Source organism: Sinocyclocheilus grahami, unplaced genomic scaffold (assembly GCF_001515645.1).
Source record: "Sinocyclocheilus grahami isolate Dianchi unplaced genomic scaffold, SAMN03320097.WGS_v1.1 scaffold92.1, whole genome shotgun sequence".
NCBI lineage: Eukaryota > Metazoa > Chordata > Actinopteri > Cypriniformes > Cyprinidae > Sinocyclocheilus > Sinocyclocheilus grahami.
The window spans coordinates 1,674,673-1,695,698 of record NW_015505271.1 but is presented as its reverse complement, the minus strand read 5'-3'; the positions used below and the strand labels follow the sequence as shown (position 1 = coordinate 1,695,698).

The 21,026-nt window shown below is 37.3% G+C and overlaps 1 protein-coding gene across 1 annotated transcript; it reads right to left on the bottom strand.

Moving 5' to 3' along the window:
• Window positions 1-1,035: 1,035 nt before the first annotated feature.
• Window positions 1,036-20,227, bottom strand: LOC107587336 (A disintegrin and metalloproteinase with thrombospondin motifs 15-like). The gene is made up of 8 exons (XM_016275079.1): window positions 19,007-20,227; window positions 9,820-9,952; window positions 8,692-8,859; window positions 6,257-6,543; window positions 5,633-5,810; window positions 5,278-5,453; window positions 3,780-3,955; window positions 1,036-3,481 (listed from the first exon to the last, which is right to left on the bottom strand). Exons 1-8 carry the CDS (start codon window positions 19,943-19,945, stop codon window positions 2,662-2,664), a joined length of 2,877 nt encoding a protein of 958 aa, XP_016130565.1. The 5' UTR covers window positions 19,946-20,227; the 3' UTR covers window positions 1,036-2,661.
• Window positions 20,228-21,026: the final 799 nt, after the last annotated feature.

Here is a 21,026-nt window from a genome sequence, read left to right as displayed (position 1 = left end):
GTTATATACTTATCCGATCAAGGTCAAACTGCCTTAAAAGGCCCTAGACGGTGAGTGTGCAGCTGTTACATTCAACAGCTTGAAATATTACTTATTTTTTCCATCTTTCTCTCCTTTCATTGTCTCGGGAGTTTGAAATTTTTTTAATTTTATTTTTTTTATTCCTGCAGTAGACATCCTTATTGTTAAGCTAAGTTAGCAACTGGGTCAAACGAGAGTTTAGAGACAATTATTCATATAAAAAATAATAGGAAAAATAACACAGACTGCTAATTATTTCTAAATGTTTTATTTGGAATAAATACCTTGAAGCATGACAAAAAAAAAATATTAATGTATAACAAGACGTAATAGGTATTTACATGACTGCACAGCCAGATGGATGTATACATGGTATACAAGCCCATGCAGGACATTGAAATCTTTTGCTGTACAAAAGCGCAAAAGAAAAATATGCATTTAAGTCATACAGAAACCATCTTTTAGATGGACGATATGGTCACTCTGACGAACCTTGATCATGAACGTAACATGTTTAGCGTATTACAGGGATTTTCACTTACTGTGTACAAAGAACGACTTGTCACTAAAGCACAGGGTACGACACTGTACAGCCTTGTGCCACCAGTTCTTAAAATTCATTGTAATAGTAATAATAACTTAATTAAAATGGCAACTGTACCAGACAGGGCATGATTATAGCAGCTGCACCTCTGGCTCAGTGGTAGTTAGAGTAGAGGAGATAAACAGCATTACAACAACAACAAAAAAGGGATCTGTTTGAAAGCTGGACGAGGAGGGAGTGTGTTTGGCAGTACAGAACATGGCTGACAGCAGGAAATATGCTGGCCAGAAAAAAAATTAGGTCTGCTGAACTAAATAGCAGTGACTTCAAGGTGAATGGACATGCAAAAAGAGTTTAACAACAGACGGCTAACATGCTAACACACACGTACTGATAAAACACAGGTCTTGTGTACATAAGGCTTTCTCCTTGCTGTTTTTGTTTTAGGGGGCTAATACATTGGCAAAGACTTAAACATTTCCATGATCTGTACTTTGTCAAAATGGCCCCTGTGAGTTACTGCATGTCATATTGCATCGCTAAAGGTGGATCGCTGAATTTCACGAAAAACCATGTGGAAAGTAGTTAGAAGACTTCCAGTTACAATACTAAACAGATGACTTCATTTATTTGCATGACGTAAAGCACTGGGGTAACCGGCTTCCTTCATCCTGTTATATTTAGTCCTGTTTGCTGACATGAAGAATGTGCTGATGTGCCGTGCTTCCTCTCAGTCCTTAAGCAATGTGAAAAAAATGGAAAAACTAGTAAACCGATTTTTTTTATAGCAAATATTAACCTCTATTGCAAATATTCCAGTCTCATTCTTGGATGTTGATCTTAATTTTTGGTTAATAACGAATCGCTCCCCAGTTAATTTTCTCCACATCTCTCGAGTTTTGAAGAACAGAGGGTGTCAAAGGGTAGATTGCAGCCAGTTCCATGCAGTACAAGGGCGTTTGTGAGCTAGTTTGTTATATACCCTGTGGAATGTTTCTGTTAACCCAGATGGAATATATCAGAATTTAGTTTGGCCTCCACTGCACACATTCATTAATGGCCATTACAAACATCAATTGCTCATACAAAAGAGATGTTTACACTGATGTCTGCAGGGGAGGAAAAATCATCCATTCAGTTAAAAGCAATGGATTTTTGCAGTTTATGCTTAATAATTACACTGATGTTTTGGACTTGGATAGCAATCTCCAAAGTGATCTCTAGTAATCACAGATATTTGTATAGTGTGGTTCTATCACATACATTTTCATATGCTAACATAGACATGTATATTATTGACATATTAACAGCATCTAAAATGTAAATGTTTTCCATATGAATGGTTTATAGGTATACAAATGTTTAAAATCCTTTTAGGTTTATAGAATATTGAACACATTGTTTGAATACATTGATTTTACTGCATTTAATCAATTATATTAATCTTTAGGCCTTTGTCATGCTTTTTCAACTAATTTAACATTACAGTATAATTAATGAAAAAAGTTTACAAAATGGTATAATGTAGTAAAAATAATTGTTACTACAATTATCTGCCTGTTGTGTTTTGTATTGATGAGAAGTGGTTAGCTTTCGTGTGGAGGTGGGATTAGGTTATAATAGTGAAATGTAACTATACAAATTTATTCCTGATATTAAAAAAGAATATGAAGAATTCATATTTTTATGTTTTAGATGCTGTCAGTACGTCTTTATCGCATATATTCAAACATACAAAAAATGTATGTGTAAACATTACTTATAAATACCTATGCATTTTAATGACATCAGGCATGATTATGAATTTGGTCTCGTCTGGATGATTTACAGGTGATGTATTATATAATTTGGCTAGAATTAGAGGTAGAGTACTATTTGCATTGTGTTCAAGCCTGTTTATCTCACAATCTCAATTGTCTGTCTTTTGACAGTAATTTTTTTCCACAGCTGTTCATTTTTTCCCCATTGTAAGGCAGATGGCATATTCTAAACTTTGAACCAGAACATATAGTCTTTTTTTCTTTGTTCTTTTCTCTGTTGAATATGCAATTTGACAAAATAGAAGGTCCATGTAGAGAAATAAAGGGAGGGACGGATTATTTACATGGGGTTAATGAACAGAAGTCCAGCTCCTGTGGCTTCTTTTTGTCTGCACACTTCTCCCTGGGAAGCAACTTTCCCACATTTGTAACGCAGCGAATCAGGCGCCGTTTGAACCCCTTCCCACAGGTCTTGGAGCAGGGGGACCAGTCACCCACCTCCCACATGGGGCAAGGATCTCCACATGCCCGAATAGCACTGGGCTTTTGGGCAGGCTCACAGTCCATTCCAGGCCCACCATCTCCCCCAAGACACTGCACCATCCTTCTCTGCAGTCCATTACCACAAGTAACCGAGCACACATCCCACCCTGCCGCCACCCACTTCCCTGGTTTCAGCCCAATATCTTTGACATATGAAGGTGAGATTTTGTCCTTAAGAAGATCTGCCTCTTTTCCACCTTTATTGATTCCGCCCTCTTCTCTAAGAACACTGTTTTCAGCACGTGCCTTTTCTTCTTTCTTTTGCACCTTGGTATCTTTGCTCTCTCGTGGCAAGTAGAAAGAATAGCGGATACGTGGAGGTGTCATCTGGCCCACAGATAGCACTTCAATTACCAGGGCTTCCCCCAGAGGCTTCACAGCCTGAAGAGTTTCTGAGGAGCCAACTGTTCCACTGTAGCGGATCAGACTCCCTTTCACCAGAATATCCTTCTCCATGGCTGAAACCACATAGTTTCCATTCAACAGGTACTTGCCCTGGCTGTTCTTGACGGCAAGATAGTTGTCATCGCTCACAATGCCCTTGTAGCCACGCTGCCTGATGTCAACGTTAGACGCTTCCACAGGAAGCATGACCACAAAATTGTAACCATGCCTGAGAAGAGAAAGGTCAGAAGAAGGATTAGAATGGTTTTGGAATATTATTTTCTTTCTTAGTACACCACTTGACCAATTCAAAAAGAAATATTAAGAATGTGAGTTTGAAGTCTGAATGTACTGAATGTGACAGCATATCTAAAAAAATAATGGCAAGAAATGCCATTAATCATTTCCACTAATCAAAATCAGAATCAAATCAGGAAATCTGTATCGATACCCAGGCTTACCAAAAACATGAGGTTAATAAATTGCATGAATTATTTTCAGATTATTTGTGACCCAACTTCACTCACATGGGCTTGGTGAAAAGGCCTGAGACCTTCTTGCAGTTTTTATTATCTCCTCCACAGACACCACACTTGTCAAACTTCTTGTTGGATCCCAGTTTTCCATCACATCCTGCCTTGATGCATTTGCCTTGGACACAGACTGATGAGGAGTCAGGAGAACATGGTGTACCATCAACAACCTATAAAAAGCAGGGAAAATGTATTTGCATGCCAACAGTCTTGTGGATACACATATATTTATGGTGGGAAAAATGTAGGGCAATCCTTGTACAACCATTTATTTTCTTTGCAAAACAATGCTTCATGTACTGATGAATTAAATACACAAATTACATTTCTTTTTTATTTGTAATTGAAAATTTAGATTAAAAGGAAGATAGACAGAAAATGGTTGCTACATATAAAGTACATGTACATTAAATAATCTTTTTAATGGTTCCCATTGCTCAGTTTTAGAGCAGCTTTGCAAAACAGGCTGATTTCTAACTATGACAATATATGTGGGGATGCATTGAAACAAATGAGTCTAGCCTGTCTGCTATGAAGCTATTTCTGTCCCTATTCTGTTGACCATTTGTTTTGGATGAGTTACACTTCAAATTAGCAATGGGGCTTACTGAATTAATATGCAGTCTAGTCTTCGGTATTGCTTATTTCCTTTTCTTTTTTTGCCTTTGGCAAAACATGTCTTTAGCAGATTAGAGTTCATTGCCGTCTCTTTAAGAGTTCAGGCTCTGCATAGTTTCTTCAATGTCAAATCCCGGTTAAAACAGCATGTCTCATATACCTCTTGCCATGCTCTAGCCTTGACGTAACTGTTGCGTCTGTACAGTGTCACTCTGCACAACAGTATCTCACAAAGATAGGCCCTTTCACCTTCCTTATCTTTCCTCTCACTTTCATCAGTTCTGTCTGTCTGTCTGTAGTGACATCTGGCGCAAGTGTAAAGCAGCCATCAAACAACAGGTATGCTCACCACGTCCTTTCTCCTCTTACATGCCTATAGTAATATATGGTTTTAATTTAATCATTCTTTTCCTTTCAATAAATTCTTAGATGAATGTTTAATAACTCATAACTGTTCTGAGATTGCATGTGTAGCCTTTCATGTACCAAACTATTGCAAATGTATTTTATGGTGTTAAGGTGTGTTTTAGTTCACTTTATGTCATAGTCTCCCGGACTCACTGACAGGTTATATCCCCCGCAACCCTCACAGCGCACTCAAGCTTCATAATCTCCAGTGAGAGAAGCTCTTGATCCTGAGAATCTTAGTTTATATATTTTTTAGCTAATATATTAAAGTATATAATACTAGTTATAATATATAGGTCCCATTATTAGATTAACTCATATTTTCCACTGCATGAACTGATAAAATTGATATTAAAATTATGTTTGATATATATTTTTGATGTCTTAAACCCAAACTTCTTTTTAATATTGTTTATTAAATAATTTCTAAACATGACAGATGGTTGTTAACACTTTAATTGCCCACCTTTGGTGCAAGAATGTGGAAGTAGCCTGTTCCATTTGCCCTGCAGATCAACTTGCATGTATCTTTAGACGAAACACCAGAATATTTGGGGACCCACACCACAGAGGGGGTAAGCCGGTTAGTATTCAGACTAAACCCATTGTAAGCTTCACACTGCTCCTCACGATAGCTCTTGCCTAAAATGACAATGAGGCAGATGTAAGTGGAGCACGTTCTTGAAATGCTTATTTTATTCCATATGCAATGCAGAAAAGCATCAATTATTCCAAATAATACAATTATCCTTGTTTATTTTTTTTACACTGATGCTGATTTTGTGTTCCGTAGAGAGAAAAATTTAGAAAGGGTTTTAAACCTGTGTCAGGGCATGGGAAGAGGTTGCAGGAGTGGTATTTGACCCTCACTCCCTGGCAGTATTTGCCGCCATTGACTGGCACAGGGTTGTCACACTCTCTCTTTGACAGCTGCACTCCACCTCCACAAGTTCTGGAACAGGTACCAAACGGCCCCCATTTACCCCATCTGCCATCCACCTAATACAGAAGAAACAGGAAGAGGGGTTTGACACAACTCACTTGACCTTTGAACATTGAATATCCCTTGAAAACAGACTCTTTTTACTTCTAAACCCCAAATGACTTGGCCACCAAGAACACGTTCACGGGTCATGTTCAAGATCGCTAAGCAACAGGTCAAATATACCAAATAACAAGTGGAGTATGCTTAACAGGCTGACATCGGTATGTCAAATCTCTGTTGTGGTCACATGATGTCTTTCACACTGCAGTGAGAGTTCCTTTAAAATGCATTCAATGTGTTCATACAACAAAAGTGTAAATCCTTTTTTCTTAAATTCTGAATTCTGCAAGTAAGCATGATCAAAACAGCAGTGACAGTTTGTATATTTAGTGTTCATCCATCCATCCATCCATCCATCCATCCAAGTATTTGAGATACTGTATGAGATGTGTGAAGGTACCTTAGTTTTGGTGATCTCCTGTTTGTCCATGCATGTGCCCCTCATGCAGAGCTGTCTGTCCCCGCAGCTGGTTCCGTCTGCCCATGGAAAGTGTCTTGTCTGGCACACCAGTTGCCCGCGGGTCTTCCCTGTGCACCATAAGCGCTGACATGGTGCCTGCATGAACAGGCAAGGCTTTGAGCCGCCACCAAAGGCAAGCTCACACTGTTGCTCTAAACCATACGATGCACCTGGGAGCACATCTGGAAGAGCTAACGGTTTCTGAGGTTGATCCAGCAGACAATCGCCTGCAAAGATGTCAAATAATAAGAGAATGTTACACACAGTTGTATGAAATTGTATTTACAACACTTCAGAGACTTTTGTTTACACTAATTTTACCTGTAAATCTTTATTAAAAGTCACTCTCAAACCAGGAAATACATATGCAAGACTTGCTCAGCTCATCCTAACACAACTAGGCCTATACCAACGTCCCTTTAAGGCAAGTCATTTCATTTCATTCATCCTCTCGGGCATGCAAGTGCAGCTCCTGTCTCTTTGAATGGGGAAACTTCAAATTCTCCCAATGTGTTCACCAAACTTACGATTAAATTTCATATTTGAAATCACCAATGAAATCTGACAGCAACTGTCTCATAATTGTTGTTTCTTTTGCTCAAATAGTATTAAAAAAGCTTATTTTTCAGGCTAGACCTGCCAGTGCGCATGCGCAGTCCTAAGCATGCATCTCAGAATGCTGTTTCTATAGCAACCAGGACATCTAATGGCAGCTGCAGAGATGCGATGACTTTACTGATTAGCGATTGGCTCTTTTATTTAGAAGGCGGGCTTCCTTCGACAGAGTGGCCATATTGAACGTTGCATTTTTCCCCATTCAAAATTATACGAGTGACACATCTTGGGGATTCTATAGTGATTACACAAAACCCTATACTGAAAATTCCAAAAGGAAAAAGTGCACTTTAACTACCCGAATGATGCACTTAAATAACCAAGGGCCCTATCATACGCCCGGCGCAATGCGCTAGTGTTTTTTGCTAGTTTCAGCCCAATGCAATTATCATTTTCCCGTCCTACGCCACGTTGTTTAAATAGCAAATGCGTTTGTGCCCATTTGTGCGCCCATGGCCGTGCTAATCTGAAAACGAGATGTGTTCAGGCGCATTGTTGGCGCGTTGCTGAAAACCTGCAAAGACCTTCAGTTTCCAACTGAAACCTGGTCTGTCAATGGCGCAATATTTTTTTTTAATTAAAGAGCGCATTAGTAATAGGCACCTATAGGCGGGTGAACAACGGGAGCAACAGGGACGTGCATGCAGCAGTGCACAAACATATCAAATATTAAAAATGAAAGGATTACAATGTTAAAGATTATTATTGTGTCCCGTAGATGGTCTGCTCGTGCACTTTAGCCTCACGCACGAGCAGAACCTTTCCTCTCTGGAGAAGCGTTCAGTCTTTGCTCTTGCAAATTCCACCATGTACATAGCGAATCGGCCATGGCGCAAGCGCAGCTGGCCATTAAAGGGAATGGGAGATGAGACTCTGATTGGTTTATTGCACGTTACACCCAAAACACACCCATGAATCGTTAAGAAAATAGGTATAACTCTTTTGGACCATGCACCCGGTGCACCGACCGTTTTTCCCATAGCAAAATTGGATTCGGACACGCCCTAAGTGCACTTGCGCCGTGCGCTTTAGACCATGCGCTTAGATCTTTAAAATATGGCCCTAAGCGTGGAATGTTGAACACTTCATGCACTCAACTATTGCAGCTTTAATTACGTAGTGAAGGGAGAGGGGCTATCAGACTCCATTAATGAATGACAAAATAACCTTATATAATTCATACACTACATGGTTGAGTATAGTGCATAAATACTTAGTGTAAAAGTGCATAGTGTATAGTGTGTCGTTTGGGACTGAATTAATTTGACAATTATGCTATTCAAAGTCATTCTGTATTCTTTTTTTTAGTACAGTTTAAAATTCATTCTGTAGCTGACTTGTTATACAATTCTGTGTGTTATGATACTGATTTTGATAGTGTTGACAAAGCTCAACGCTAAGGAAAATTTCTACTGGCCCAGTTGGGCCAGTGGTTCAAATTTTTTACTTGCCCTGTCAAAAATTTCACTGGCCTTGCCGAAATAAACAAACAAACAAACAAACAAATTAATAAATTAATTAATTAGACTTATTGTTTTCATTGTTGACCGTAACCTTGTATTGTAATAAATGATAACCATTTAGCACAAATAGATGCAATAGTATGATGAAATGAAATGAAACTTTTCGGTTCACATTAAAGTTAATTTGTAGCTTTCACATATTGCCAAAATTCATGCAAACCGCTCTCAGACCCCTGAAGCATCACAGATTAAGTGTAGGTCTACAGGAAATGCACAGTATTGCTTTCATTTATTTACCGTGTCCACTGTCCAGGTAGTCAGTGATAATGGCAGCACTGCATGGTGACCAGGGACTGGTGCGGTTGATTCGGATCAGAGTGGGAGACATCATGTGATTGTTCTGCAGCTTGCCAAACACCTCCTCACATGCCTTAACATTATCATGTGGCATATTGAAGACATGGCCTGTAGCATTGTAGGAGTAAAGGAGAGGAGAAAGAAGTGAGAACACAAGAGGGAAAAAAAGACAAAAAACTAAATGCGATGTGTGTCAGCACTTTAAATTGATGTAAATTAACCATCTCTAGAAATTATCCAAATGTAAATTTATATTTTTGCCTTTAAAATCACCAATCATTCCAATACAATTTTCCTGTCAGCAGTCGGACCACAGCTATGCTGAGTCACTTCTACAATACCTCCAACATCTCCCCACATTTCCTCCCTGGCCTTGAGAGGAAAGTTTTGCAAAACCGCCTATGAGGTTTCCTACAGGGAAATAAGCCACTTCAATAGAGCTTATCTTTCCTCAGCTGCTCCACTGCTCTAATCTGAATTGATTGAACATCATCTCTGGGACAATGTTGTGGAGATCCTCCAAAAGATTTTGAATGCTGAAATCACTGGTTCTAGACCCACATATTGAGTAGGATCGGCAAGCATTCAGTTAGGAGATTTCAGCACCTCCAAATGACAATGCAAGAAGCTTGTTATTGGAGCATCATGCTTATGCTAGGAGTGATAAAATGAATGCAAGTTTAGGAGAAACTGTGTTTAGTGTTAGTCAGTGATATTCTGTGTGAAATGTATTAAATTAATATTTTTAGTTTATTACAAGATATTAAGATATTTTAAGAACAATGGCAAACTGCTAAGAAGGGTCAAGGAAGAGCCAGGAATTATGGGTAATGCAGTTTTTTAATATTAACTGCTTTTTAAAAATGTTTTATTGAAGTCAGTCATGCTGACTCGTGGCTTCTACAGAAGCATACTTCATTGTTTAACAATCTTGTAGCTCGTGGTACTGTACAGTATAGGTCTCTCTTGGAAGGTTTATATTTTGCCGTTAAAAATCAATTTATCAATGGAGAAAATGAATGGGATTTTAATTGCCAGAACCCTACAGTTTGCGCTGTTTACACTTACCAAGCTCGTGGGCAGTAGTGAAGGCAGATGGCAACCCATCATCTTCAATCACAGAACAACTTCTCTTGGGATCACACATGGTGCCGACATCTGCCATACCCAGTGTGTCACATGTTGAGGCTCCGCACAGGTCCTATATCAGCAGAATGTAAACAAATTGTGGTCATCATTCTTATTCTGAATTTTTAACATTCTAAATGAGGATTTGTTTTGTAATTACAAGTCAATGTGAGTACAAATAACATTTTATCATATTTAACCCATAAAAAGGTAAGTGTAATTTTAATTATTACTTTTTATATACTTTTAGCATTCAGTACACATCTAAAACTAAATAATTTAGATTAAATTTACAGCTGAATATTTAGCAAATATATAAATTGGTGATGCTGCTGGGCAAATCAACCAATGGTGTATAGTTTCAATCATTGGCACATAAATCCTGGTGTAAAATTATATATTAATAATAATAAAAATGAAAAAAAATGGTAACATAGATATGCAAGTAAATTTAACTGAATAATCACACTAGCACTGAGTGAGAAACATTGAGTGAAAAATAGGAAATAGGTATCTAGAATGTGCTTTTAATTGACATGGAAATATTTCACATGCTCAAAATATCTCTAATTTTTATTGGTCAAAAATGCAGGTCCAAATTTCCGACTGGCCTATATTGTGTTTCCACAGTTTAAAATGGATTTGCTCAAAAGATCTGAGCCCTACTGACTCAACATCATAATAGCAGGTTTGCTGGTCCCCCTTATCCCATGGTGCAACACCCTATACCAACTCCCAAAAAAGGGCTAGCATTGACTGTGGTCGTAAACCTTAGCATTAAAATTAAAGTTTCTCTCTGGCCACAACACACTTAAAGGGAACAGAAGCTTCACAACACTCAGGAGAAACAGTTCAACTCCTGTTATTCAACAGCATAACATCTTTGACCACATATTAAATTGCATTGTCTAGGATGAAGTTCCATATCAGTCTGACATGTTACTCATATTTATACATAACAATCAAAACGTTTTTTAGTAAGCATCCAAGCCTACAAGGACAAAGGGTTTCTTCTGGTCTACTTACATTCTCTCTCTCTCTCTCTCTCTCTCTCTTAAAGGGGTCATGAACTGAGAAATCAAAATTCCCTTGATCTTTTGACATATAAGAGGTCTCAATGTTAGAAAAGAGTGGATGAACTTTATTTTTAATGAAGATTCAGACTGCATCAGTAAGACCTCGGAGTAGCCCGTATTTATAATACATTATAAGGGTATTCTTAAGGCATTATAAATATTGAATGAATAATGCATTATAAAAAAAACGTATATGTTGTATCGTCTCATAAATAATCATAATAACAGTTTAATATATTATAATGCATACTTATTTGTGGTTATAGCTCTTAAGAGTATGATGATTTATAACACAATGAACATGTTGCATCCACTGAAGTTACAATGAATTATATTTCCCATAGCTATAATGTATCATAAGTCTCATATCTTGCCATTGTTTAAGATCTGCGCAATAACTTAGTACATCTTATTAGTGTTTTTACTGTAAAACGACAAATACAAAGTCTTCATGAAAACATCCAAAAGGCTTTAAAATGCGGTCTTATTATTTATAAGTGTTCTTTGTCTACTTTAAGTAAAGTAACTTCACTTTATTAAAAAAGACAAAGACCACTTATGTCTTTTTATTATTATAATAATAATAATAATATTTTTTTCTCAAACAGCCATAAAATCAAATATCAGATCAGATGAATGTGTACGCATTTGCTTTGAACTATTTTTATTGTAATATCAGTATGGTTATTTTGATGGTAACCTTTAGACAACTGTTGATAAGTAACTTTGCAACTACCTGTCAACTAGCAGTCATTGGAGTATTAGTAATATGTCTGCTAAATATTGTGTTTAAGATCTGCGCAATAACTTAGTACATCTTATTAGTGTTTTTACTGTAAAACGACAAATACAAAGTCTTCATGAAAACATCCAAAAGGCTTTAAAATGCGGTCTTATTATTTATGTGTTCTTTGTCTACTTTAAGTAAAGTAACTTCACTTTATTAAAAAAGACAAAGACCACTTATGTCTTTTTATTATAATAATAATAATAATAATATTTTTTTCTCAAACAGCCATAAAATCAAATATCAGATCAGATGAATGTGTACGCATTTGCTTTGAACTATTTTTATTGTAATATCAGTATGGTTATTTTGATGGTAACCTTTAGACAACTGTTGATAAGTAACTTTGCAACTACCTGTCAACTAGCAGTCATTGGAGTATTAGTAATATGTCTGCTAAATATTGGCTAACACTTTATTTTGATGGTTCCCCAACAGACATTCTACTGACTATAAGAAACTTTGCAAGAACGTCAACTTATTCTACCAAACCTTAACCTAAGTCTACTAATACTCTAAATGAGAGTTAGTTGACATATAGTTGCAAAGTTGCTTATAGTCAATAGACTACAGGGACCATCAAAATAAAATGTAATGTAATATAAAAATAAAAACATTGTATTTTTTTTATTTGAAAATATTATAAATGATCTTAAACTAGCTCACAGCAAAATTAACATTAACCTCACAGGAAACACTCAAAAACACTCCTAAGCACTCCCAAGATGTAGTAAGATACTGTGCAGATCTTAAATAAACAATGTCACGATATGAGATCATCCATTATAAATTAAGTGGATTTAATATGGTATTAATTGTGTGTTATAAATGATCATACAAAAGTTATAACCACAAATACATAAGTATTACAATGCATTATAATTGTTGTTCGCTTCATTTTACAGCAGATTTGTTTACAAAGAAAGCACAATTCGACACAGTATTTTCAGAAAGATTGAAACTATAAGACCATGCTGTGCTGACTATATGTGACCCTGGACCACAAAACCAGTCTTAAGTCGCTTGGGTATATTTTTAGCAATAGCCAAAAACATTGTATCGGTCAAAATTATCAATTTTTCCATGTTCCATGAAGATATTTTGTAAATTTCCTACTGTAAATATATAAAAACTTAATTTTTGATTAGTAATATGCATTGCTAAGAACTTCATTTGGACAACTTTAAAGGCGATTTTCTCAATATTTTGATTTTTTTGCACCCTCAGATTCCAGATTTTCAAATAGTTGTATCTCAGCCAAATGTTGTCCTATCCTAACAAACCATACATCAATGGAAATCTTATTTCTGCTGCTTTCAAATTATGTATAAATCTCAATTTCGAAAAATTGACACTTATGACTGGTTTTGTGGTTCAGGGTCACATATTGGATTCGACAGTAATGTCGCACCACACAAGTGTGAGTAACACTTTACTCACGTTGCGTTTTAATTATGTGGCTTTGTCTGTTATTACAGATTGTTTGATATGTACTGAGTATTTATGCGTTTTTAACCTAAATCACAGCAGTGTTCACCTGTGAAGGATGTAAGCTGTCAAACAAACACAACTGGTAGCCAATCATAGCACTGGCCATTTACTTCTGAGTCTACAATCCGCCACTCCTGTTCAAACAGAGCTTTCCGATGAGGGGGTCAAAACAGGACCGAAAATAGCCTGTTACTTCTAAATTATGTTTTATGATGTACAAATATTGATAACATTATAAGTAGACCTCAGAGAACAGTACAAATAATAAAAAGGCAGTTCATGACCCCTTTAATTTGGCCTAGTTCTCACAATCTCTATGCATTTCTTGATGTATGTGAATCCAGCTGCTAACTCCCAAGAGTCATCATGGGGCTAATCATAAAGTCTCCCTAGTCTTTTTAGACCTGGAGACCTTTAGACGATGGATGTCTTGTTCAAATATTAACCACGTCCAAATGCTTCCCTGTAGTCAGGCATCTGACAGAAATATATTGGTTGGGAGTGTATTAAGACATCAGAGTTTAACTCCAACCCTAATTAAACATTTGAACCAGTTAATCAAGGTCTTACTAGGCATACTAGAAACTTCCAGGCAGGTGTGTTGAGGCAAGTTGGAGCTAAACTCTGCAGGACACAGGCCTGAGTTTGGAGACCCCTGTTCTAGACTACTATACACAAACTATTACAAACATTAATGGACAATTTCATGAACAGTTGGACTTCTTCGGCCCAAACTCTGCATCTTATTCATATATCACCCGCAGTTCAGCTGTGAGAATAATAGTTTAATTTATTAATATAATTTGCAAGTTTTCTAAACTAAAATAAAAATTTTATAATGAAATAACACATATAAAACATCTGATTAGAAATAAGAAACACTGTAGACCAGAACCCTGTCCTGACAAACTTGCACTTGTGTGACCTGGATTTAAAACGTGATGCACTGTTGGATGAAATGTGAAGAAAAATATCAGATGTGATCTATGTTATTTTTTTTCTATGATATATTTATCAGCAACCATTTAAGATGCTATCTGATCGATTTATTGTTCCATTGTATCCAGTGAATTCATTGTACAATTTTCCCCACTTATTCACCCCCCTCCTCCAGAGTTCAGACTCCAAGTCCCTGATGACATGCTTTGGAAATAAAATATGGTATGAGCCTTTTGGATTCTAGCCATCTGCTTGTGCCAGGTGGAGGAAACAGAACCAGACCATTTTAGGTTCTGGTTTAGCTAATGGTCCTGTGCACAGACAATGTTAGATAAGCAATGAGAGCAGTCATTTCAATTAACTTATCTATCCATTATTTTTTTTATCCAACCTCTATGTTTGGCAAGAAATCTCTTTATCCTTTGCAAAACAGGGGGGAACTTGCCCATACTCTCCACAAGCAGCGCTGACCCAATTGGCATCCAGCATTGCAAACATACGACTTTCATTATGCCTTTATAAAATCCAAACTGTTCCATATGTGCATTTCTCTCTCTTTTTCCCTCTCTTGCTAACTCTTGCCTTCCTTCGCACTTTCTATCTATATCATTGTTGTACTTTCTCTGATAAACTATCTAACACTACCCCTGCGGGGCGGTAGTGGTTATATGGTTAGCCACCCGGGTAGATCTGCACTTCCAGCAGACTGTCTATGCAAACAATCACATAATTAAATACAGGCCACATAGCAATTTACATTGTAGTTCTTAAACATTACAAAAATTAGAAGTTTCTTCTAATGATTGCAACAATGTTTGAGGCCTTTGGTTTTTGCCATCTTATTTGATCTTGTTCTGAATTTCAACTGCCCAACAAGCGCAATGAAACAGTTTCTTTTAAATTGTGACGAACTTGAGAACCACGTGAACAGCAAAAAGCACATGGCAGTCAACTAGCTCCAAGCTAGTGATCATTTTCAAACTAAATATGTTGTTATATAAAAATAGGAGATGGGTCTATGTAGCCCAAGGCTGTTGGTTACTTTTAGTTTGCCAGCTAGCTAAGGAACATATTGAAAAGGCAGATTGTGCAAATGTTTGATGCTGGTAATTTTAACAATAGTTGGAATTAGCAGTGACATATTTTGCAATAAATGCTATAATGTTGAGTTCAAAGGCTTGTTGTTGTGTCTGAGTTAGATAGATGTGTTTGGGGGTCCTATATTTATGTTAAAAAATGCTTAAATGCTTGACTCTTAAAGAATAATGCTATCCTTCACTTTCCCTTAGTGTCTCACATAGTGAACAAATGCCTTTGATAAAGGCTGTATTTAGAAAATGCAAATAAACTTCAGATGTGCCTTTTTGTCTCTGTGATGAACAGCTGAGTCAAACTTTTCAGCTGGCTTGCTGTTCCCAATTACCTAAATTACATAACACAAGGATCCATTATAAAATACCAGTAATGTTCTACATGAAACGTCATTATAAGTATACAGATATATTTACAACCAAAAAATAAGCCCTCAACAGAATGTGCAATTTCCATATCGAATGTACACAAAAAGCAAACTTTACCATACAAAGTAGATTACACATGTACACTGTAAACTTTAGTTCATGTGCTGCAGTTGCATGTAGAGCTTTGTAAATTTAATAGTTTTGTAATAGTTATATTTCATGTTGCCATATCATGACTCTCGGTCTCTCTTGCAAGAGTGGCCTAGTTATATTTTTTGCTTTGGTTTTTATTAAACATGAACTGTTGCATTTTTGCATGACTGGCCAGCAGTGACTCATTCTGAGACTTTTCTTGTTTCTTGCAACAAATGTACTTATTAAAAATCATATTTGCTGCCATAATATTGAATTGGTGATTAAAATACCTACAATAATCCACTGCTGGTTTTGATGCCACTACATCATTTGACAGAAAATGAGGTCATAACAGAACAGCCTGAATGGAAAGATATGGTTTTATTCTCAGGCTGCAGCTGGGATTGGAGCTCTGCAGCAGGTGGGCCTGGACACAGCGGGCACATAGATTTTCTCTCTCTATCTTTCCTGCTTTTCTCTCTCTTCACCACCCTCAGCCTCTCCATCATTAAATACTTGTAATGGGAAACAGACTGAAAGGGAGTAGGAGGAGAAAGAGGGGTAAAGAGTCAGAGCGTTTGCAGCTGGGACTGAGGTTAGGGGAAGCTCCCCATGAAACTGGACACTTCTCATTAGTGTATCTCCCATAGTCCTATATGAAACTCCCTTTACCTCTTTTTTATACACTGGCCTTGCTGACATAAACAGATTAAAGAAATAGTTCTGTCATTATTTACTCACCCTCACGCTGTTTCAAACCAATTTGACTTTCTTCAGTTGAACACAAAAGAAGAAAAATCAAAAAATGTACTTGTAACACTTTTCCATTCAAGTACAAGGCACTTTAAAACTTCAACAAGGATGCAAACGAACCATGAAGTGCAATTTATTTCAAGTCATCTGAAGTTAGTCATCATTAAGTCAAGAACTGCATCGATCTGTTTGTGATCACATTATTAAAAACCTGCTTTGTGAACCTGATCAACCGATTCATCTGTAAGATCTGACTCTCATGAACTCTCTCAGTGCAGAAAGGAGAGTAACAACTTTTCAGTCTTTTTCTTACACAAAGCTATCGTGCCTTCAGAAGACTTGAAATATTGCATGCATCATATGAGCTACTTTTATTATCCTTTTCTGGTCTTTTTTGTTTGAAGATTTAAAGCTCTAGTCCCAATTTATTTTAACTAAATGGAAAACAGCAACTAATATTCCTATTTTAGCTATTTAATATGATAGGTTGCAATGCATTAACTAAACAATGTGATCATCTTCATTTAAATGTATGCAGAATCAACAGTTTTATAGTAGTTTTATGTAGCAAGCCTGTACATTCAATATATACCTTCTGTACTGTTTGCTTATCCATCCATTAATTCATCTAACCAACCATCATCCTTTCCATCCATCCATTCATTTGCTTATCAATTTACATTTGTAATTTCATTCATTTTCTCTCTGTATTATTTATGCAGACTTGCATAATCACACCATACTCAGGTTGGAAACTTTAATATAGGTTAGCAGATGTACAAGTCTAGCCCCTCTCCAACTCATCTTGAGTCATCCAAGACCATGGAGAAACCTAACAATCTCTCTCTGTCCACAGGGAGTAATGAACATAATGAGTGGAAGAATGTAGGGAGTAACTCTGCTCTCTTGCTAAAATGCTTCATAAGTTCCCTTTGGAGAAGAAACAATAAAACATTTACTCTCCTCAGAATGATTCACTACAGCTGTCATCTAGACTAGGCAGACATTACTGGTCTGGATGTCCAGCTCAGGTCATGTGTAACTGCAGCAGATTGCCAGAGGATACAATGGTTGTGCTCATCTGATGTGTTTGGAACTGGAAATGTTTTCACACATACAAGCGTTCCTAAAAAACAGCTGACAGCATAAAATTAGTTCATGGGTGAGTCTTTACAAAGCAGGGGTTTATGTGTGCATAACATCATAATCTGAGGACTGAATGCTAAGCTTTGTCCAGCCATTCCTTAATATTGCCCTGGTCAATGTCATTGACAAACAGCTGATAACAGTACTGAAATAAATTGAAACAATGCTCCATTTATTCTGCAGTTGGGTTAAATAAGGGCAGGAAGATGTGAAGTTGTAGGAAGTTGATGCTACTGAAACTAACAAACAGAATTTTATACAAGTTGGTAACCAGTAAAGCCAGTCAGTCATTTCAAAATATTTCATTTAGTTTAATTTAAGCAATAGTCATCATTCCAGACTTACTGGAAAACTGTGCCTGTGACATTTCTTGCAAAATGATATTAAATTGTTTCTTGCATGTTTTGCAACACTTTCAAAGTGTTTCAAAGTCCAGCGAGTGCTGCTAAAAGTGTGTTCAGTTTTACTCTAAATAGATGAACATGAATCTGGCTGTATCAGGTGGGTCACCGAACAAGTTTACCACATCAGAAAAGTCATATGGACCTGGTCATGTGCTGCAAATATCAGAATGTATTAGTTTGCAAATCATGCTCTATGGTAAAAGTGTTTTGAGGTTATAACGTAATATTGCGCAAGGAACCATGTTATTAATTGATCATTTGTCCCAATAATCATAATTTGTGTAAAATGGAATAAACGTTGTGTTGAATTCTATGTAGGTATGTTACTGGAGACTTGCAAAAATGTAGGTAGAGACAATGAGCCTTGATCAATTTTAGCACTATTAAGTATTCTGCATTCGTGATTTGTATCTTTGCTGATTTAGAGCACACATTCCTACTTGCAGTGCTGATACAGAACAATAGCTCAAAGGCAGACCTGACCAATGACCTTAACAACACTTATAAACATGATGGGAACTGCAGGTTAACTGGAGAGGCCACTCTTGTTGCAGCCTGCCTATTACTCTGTGAGTTACAAAACATATTTCAGAATTTAGCCAAGCTTTATGTACCAGTGCTCAGATAAAACTTTTAGGTTAGAGTAAAAGCATTTGTTTTTCTTTTTTTAATTTTTTTTACAAACAACAATTAAAACGCCATATTTATGCTTATGCAGTTCACATTAAAAGCTGTGATTACAATGTCATCATAAATCCTGTCTAAATTGGTTTGATTATTGGGTAAGTAAATTGCAGCAGCCTGTGTGGTGTTCAGTTTTGTTTCTTGTTGCCTGCCATCTTGATATAATTACCACAAGATACATTAGCCGGATCATTCTAGGATTCGTTGATTCTCATACTGCCCCCTATTGACGAAAGGCGCATTACACCTTACCTGTTTTGTAAATAGGATGGCTGTATCCCAATACTCCGCATGCTTGTCGCTGTTTTTGTTCAGCTTCTTCTGCCAGGTGCAGAAATTACGCAGGGTCATCGCGGCGTTCCCGGAAACCTTGGGTCCTTTCTCTTCCTCGTTAATCACCATAAACTTGACAACCACGATGTTGATAGAGTTAAGAATAGTGGGGTGTTTGTAAAGCTTAGCTGCCACTGACATTAATGTCAGCACGTAATGCTTGAGGTCGTCATCGTGGAATTTGGCCATGGATTCATCGGCCACCACTAATGTCTCTACATAACGCGGAATGGAGACAAATCTCTTCGAGCGGTTTTTCAGAACTGACATAGTGACGTTACTCATGTGTTGTTCCTTTAGGTGCTTAAACTTCGCCAAAGACTGTGCAACGGTTTGGGTCACACCGCTGTCCACGCCGCATCTTGACGTGGAGTTGCCACTCAGATTAGCGTTAGATCTGCGGCTGATGAGATGCGCATGCATACTGTCCCAGTCTGTGTCGTTTAAAGCCGGCTTGATGAAATATTCCCAGTCATCGTAACCGAATGCGCCCTGCAGTCCCTTGCACAAGCTGAGCGCTGCATAGGAATAAGGATCAGAATTCACCTCACCGGCATAAAAACACCGGCTCAGATCTTCACTGTGCGCGGAATTTTGAGCAGTTGCGTCGGTGTGCGTCGAGAAAGCAGGCGCAAGGAAGCTGGAGTCCGACTGTAATTCGAGGACAAAATCTTGTTCGAATGCACTTATTTTGAACACAACTGTTTGCGGCAACGTGTTGTCTTCATCACTGACTAAATTGTTCTTGACATGATCCAGTCTGACGGGCACGCACATCTGACTCTGCATAGAATTCACAATTTCCAATTGAGCATAAAACACGTTAACAAGAAGAACTGACCTTAGGAACAAAAACATGTTTGTGCGCGAAAAAACGGGTTGATTTTTAAAGCGTAAAATGAGAAAGACAGTGAGATAAATGCAAGAATATTCCAGGATGCGGTTGCACTAAAATGTTGACTTTGCTCGTCCATAAAGAGTGAAATCCGCCGGTCGGTGATCCATCCCTTTCTTGTACCTGTATACTGAAGCAGCTCTGCTCATCTGTCGCCTTTATGCGCGCGCGTCATTTGTAAACATCCAGCGCTTGTAATCAGAAGATTTTGGGGAGGTGCTCGAGTGCGCTCATTGGGTATGCTTATTGTTTTAAGGTTAAGCCAGCAACTACTTGTGGCTCTGTGAGCTTTCGCATCATCAGCGCGCAGCGCTCCAAGAGCCGGGTCCCCTCCCACTACATTACAGCATCCAAACAGTGACTTAGGAGAGGACAGCACATGAATAAGGCATATTATTATATATTGCAAAGTTCTATACATATTCTATTTACGTGATCTTAAATTTTAACTCTGAGTTTGGAGGCCTATGTGTGATTTTATTTATATTTTCTTTTTTCTGAAACCTGCATAGACTACATTTAGTATTACCACTTGTTGTGGTAGGAAGTGAATGTGTAGCCGCAATGATTTCTGCACAAGTGAGGGACATTATCATTTAAGGGGAGGTTATGTAATGGCACACCAAAAATGTATATTATTTTCCATAATTTATTAAATTATTCAGTGAAGAGCATCCATGGTGCTTGTCATTTTCCAGACATATTTTTGGTGACACAATGTGTATTGTATAAAAGCGCTATAGAAGTAAAGGTGAATTGACTTGATTTGATAAAAAAAAAAAAAAAAACCTGACAATTGTACTTTTAGGGATACAATTTGTCATTGTGGCAGTACCCTTAAAGATACACATATCCCTGGGTACTTACAGTACATTACAGCTACATTATACATTAAGAAATATTCCCCCTTAGGGCTATAGCTAAGGTACAAAGGGGTACCTTTGGGGGTGTCGTCCTTTTCTTCATTGTGCTTCTGTAAGGACTTCTGAATCTAAAAATGGTCCATTTGATATCCTTGCTCAATTGACCCCATTCAATTATGCA

Bases quoted from the DNA above. Each gene is read 5' to 3' on its own strand.
- LOC107587336 (XM_016275079.1), bottom strand. From the start codon at position 19,945: ATGTTTTTGTTCCTAAGGTCAGTTCTTCTTGTTAACGTGTTTTATGCT. The intron at 9,953-19,006 runs GTAAGGTGTAAT...CTGCTGATATAG, and splicing joins CCATCCTATTTACAAAACAG to GACCTGTGCGGAGCCTCAAC. The intron at 6,544-8,691 runs GTAAATAAATGA...ACATCTTTGCAG, and splicing joins CTACCTGGACAGTGGACACG to GCGATTGTCTGCTGGATCAA.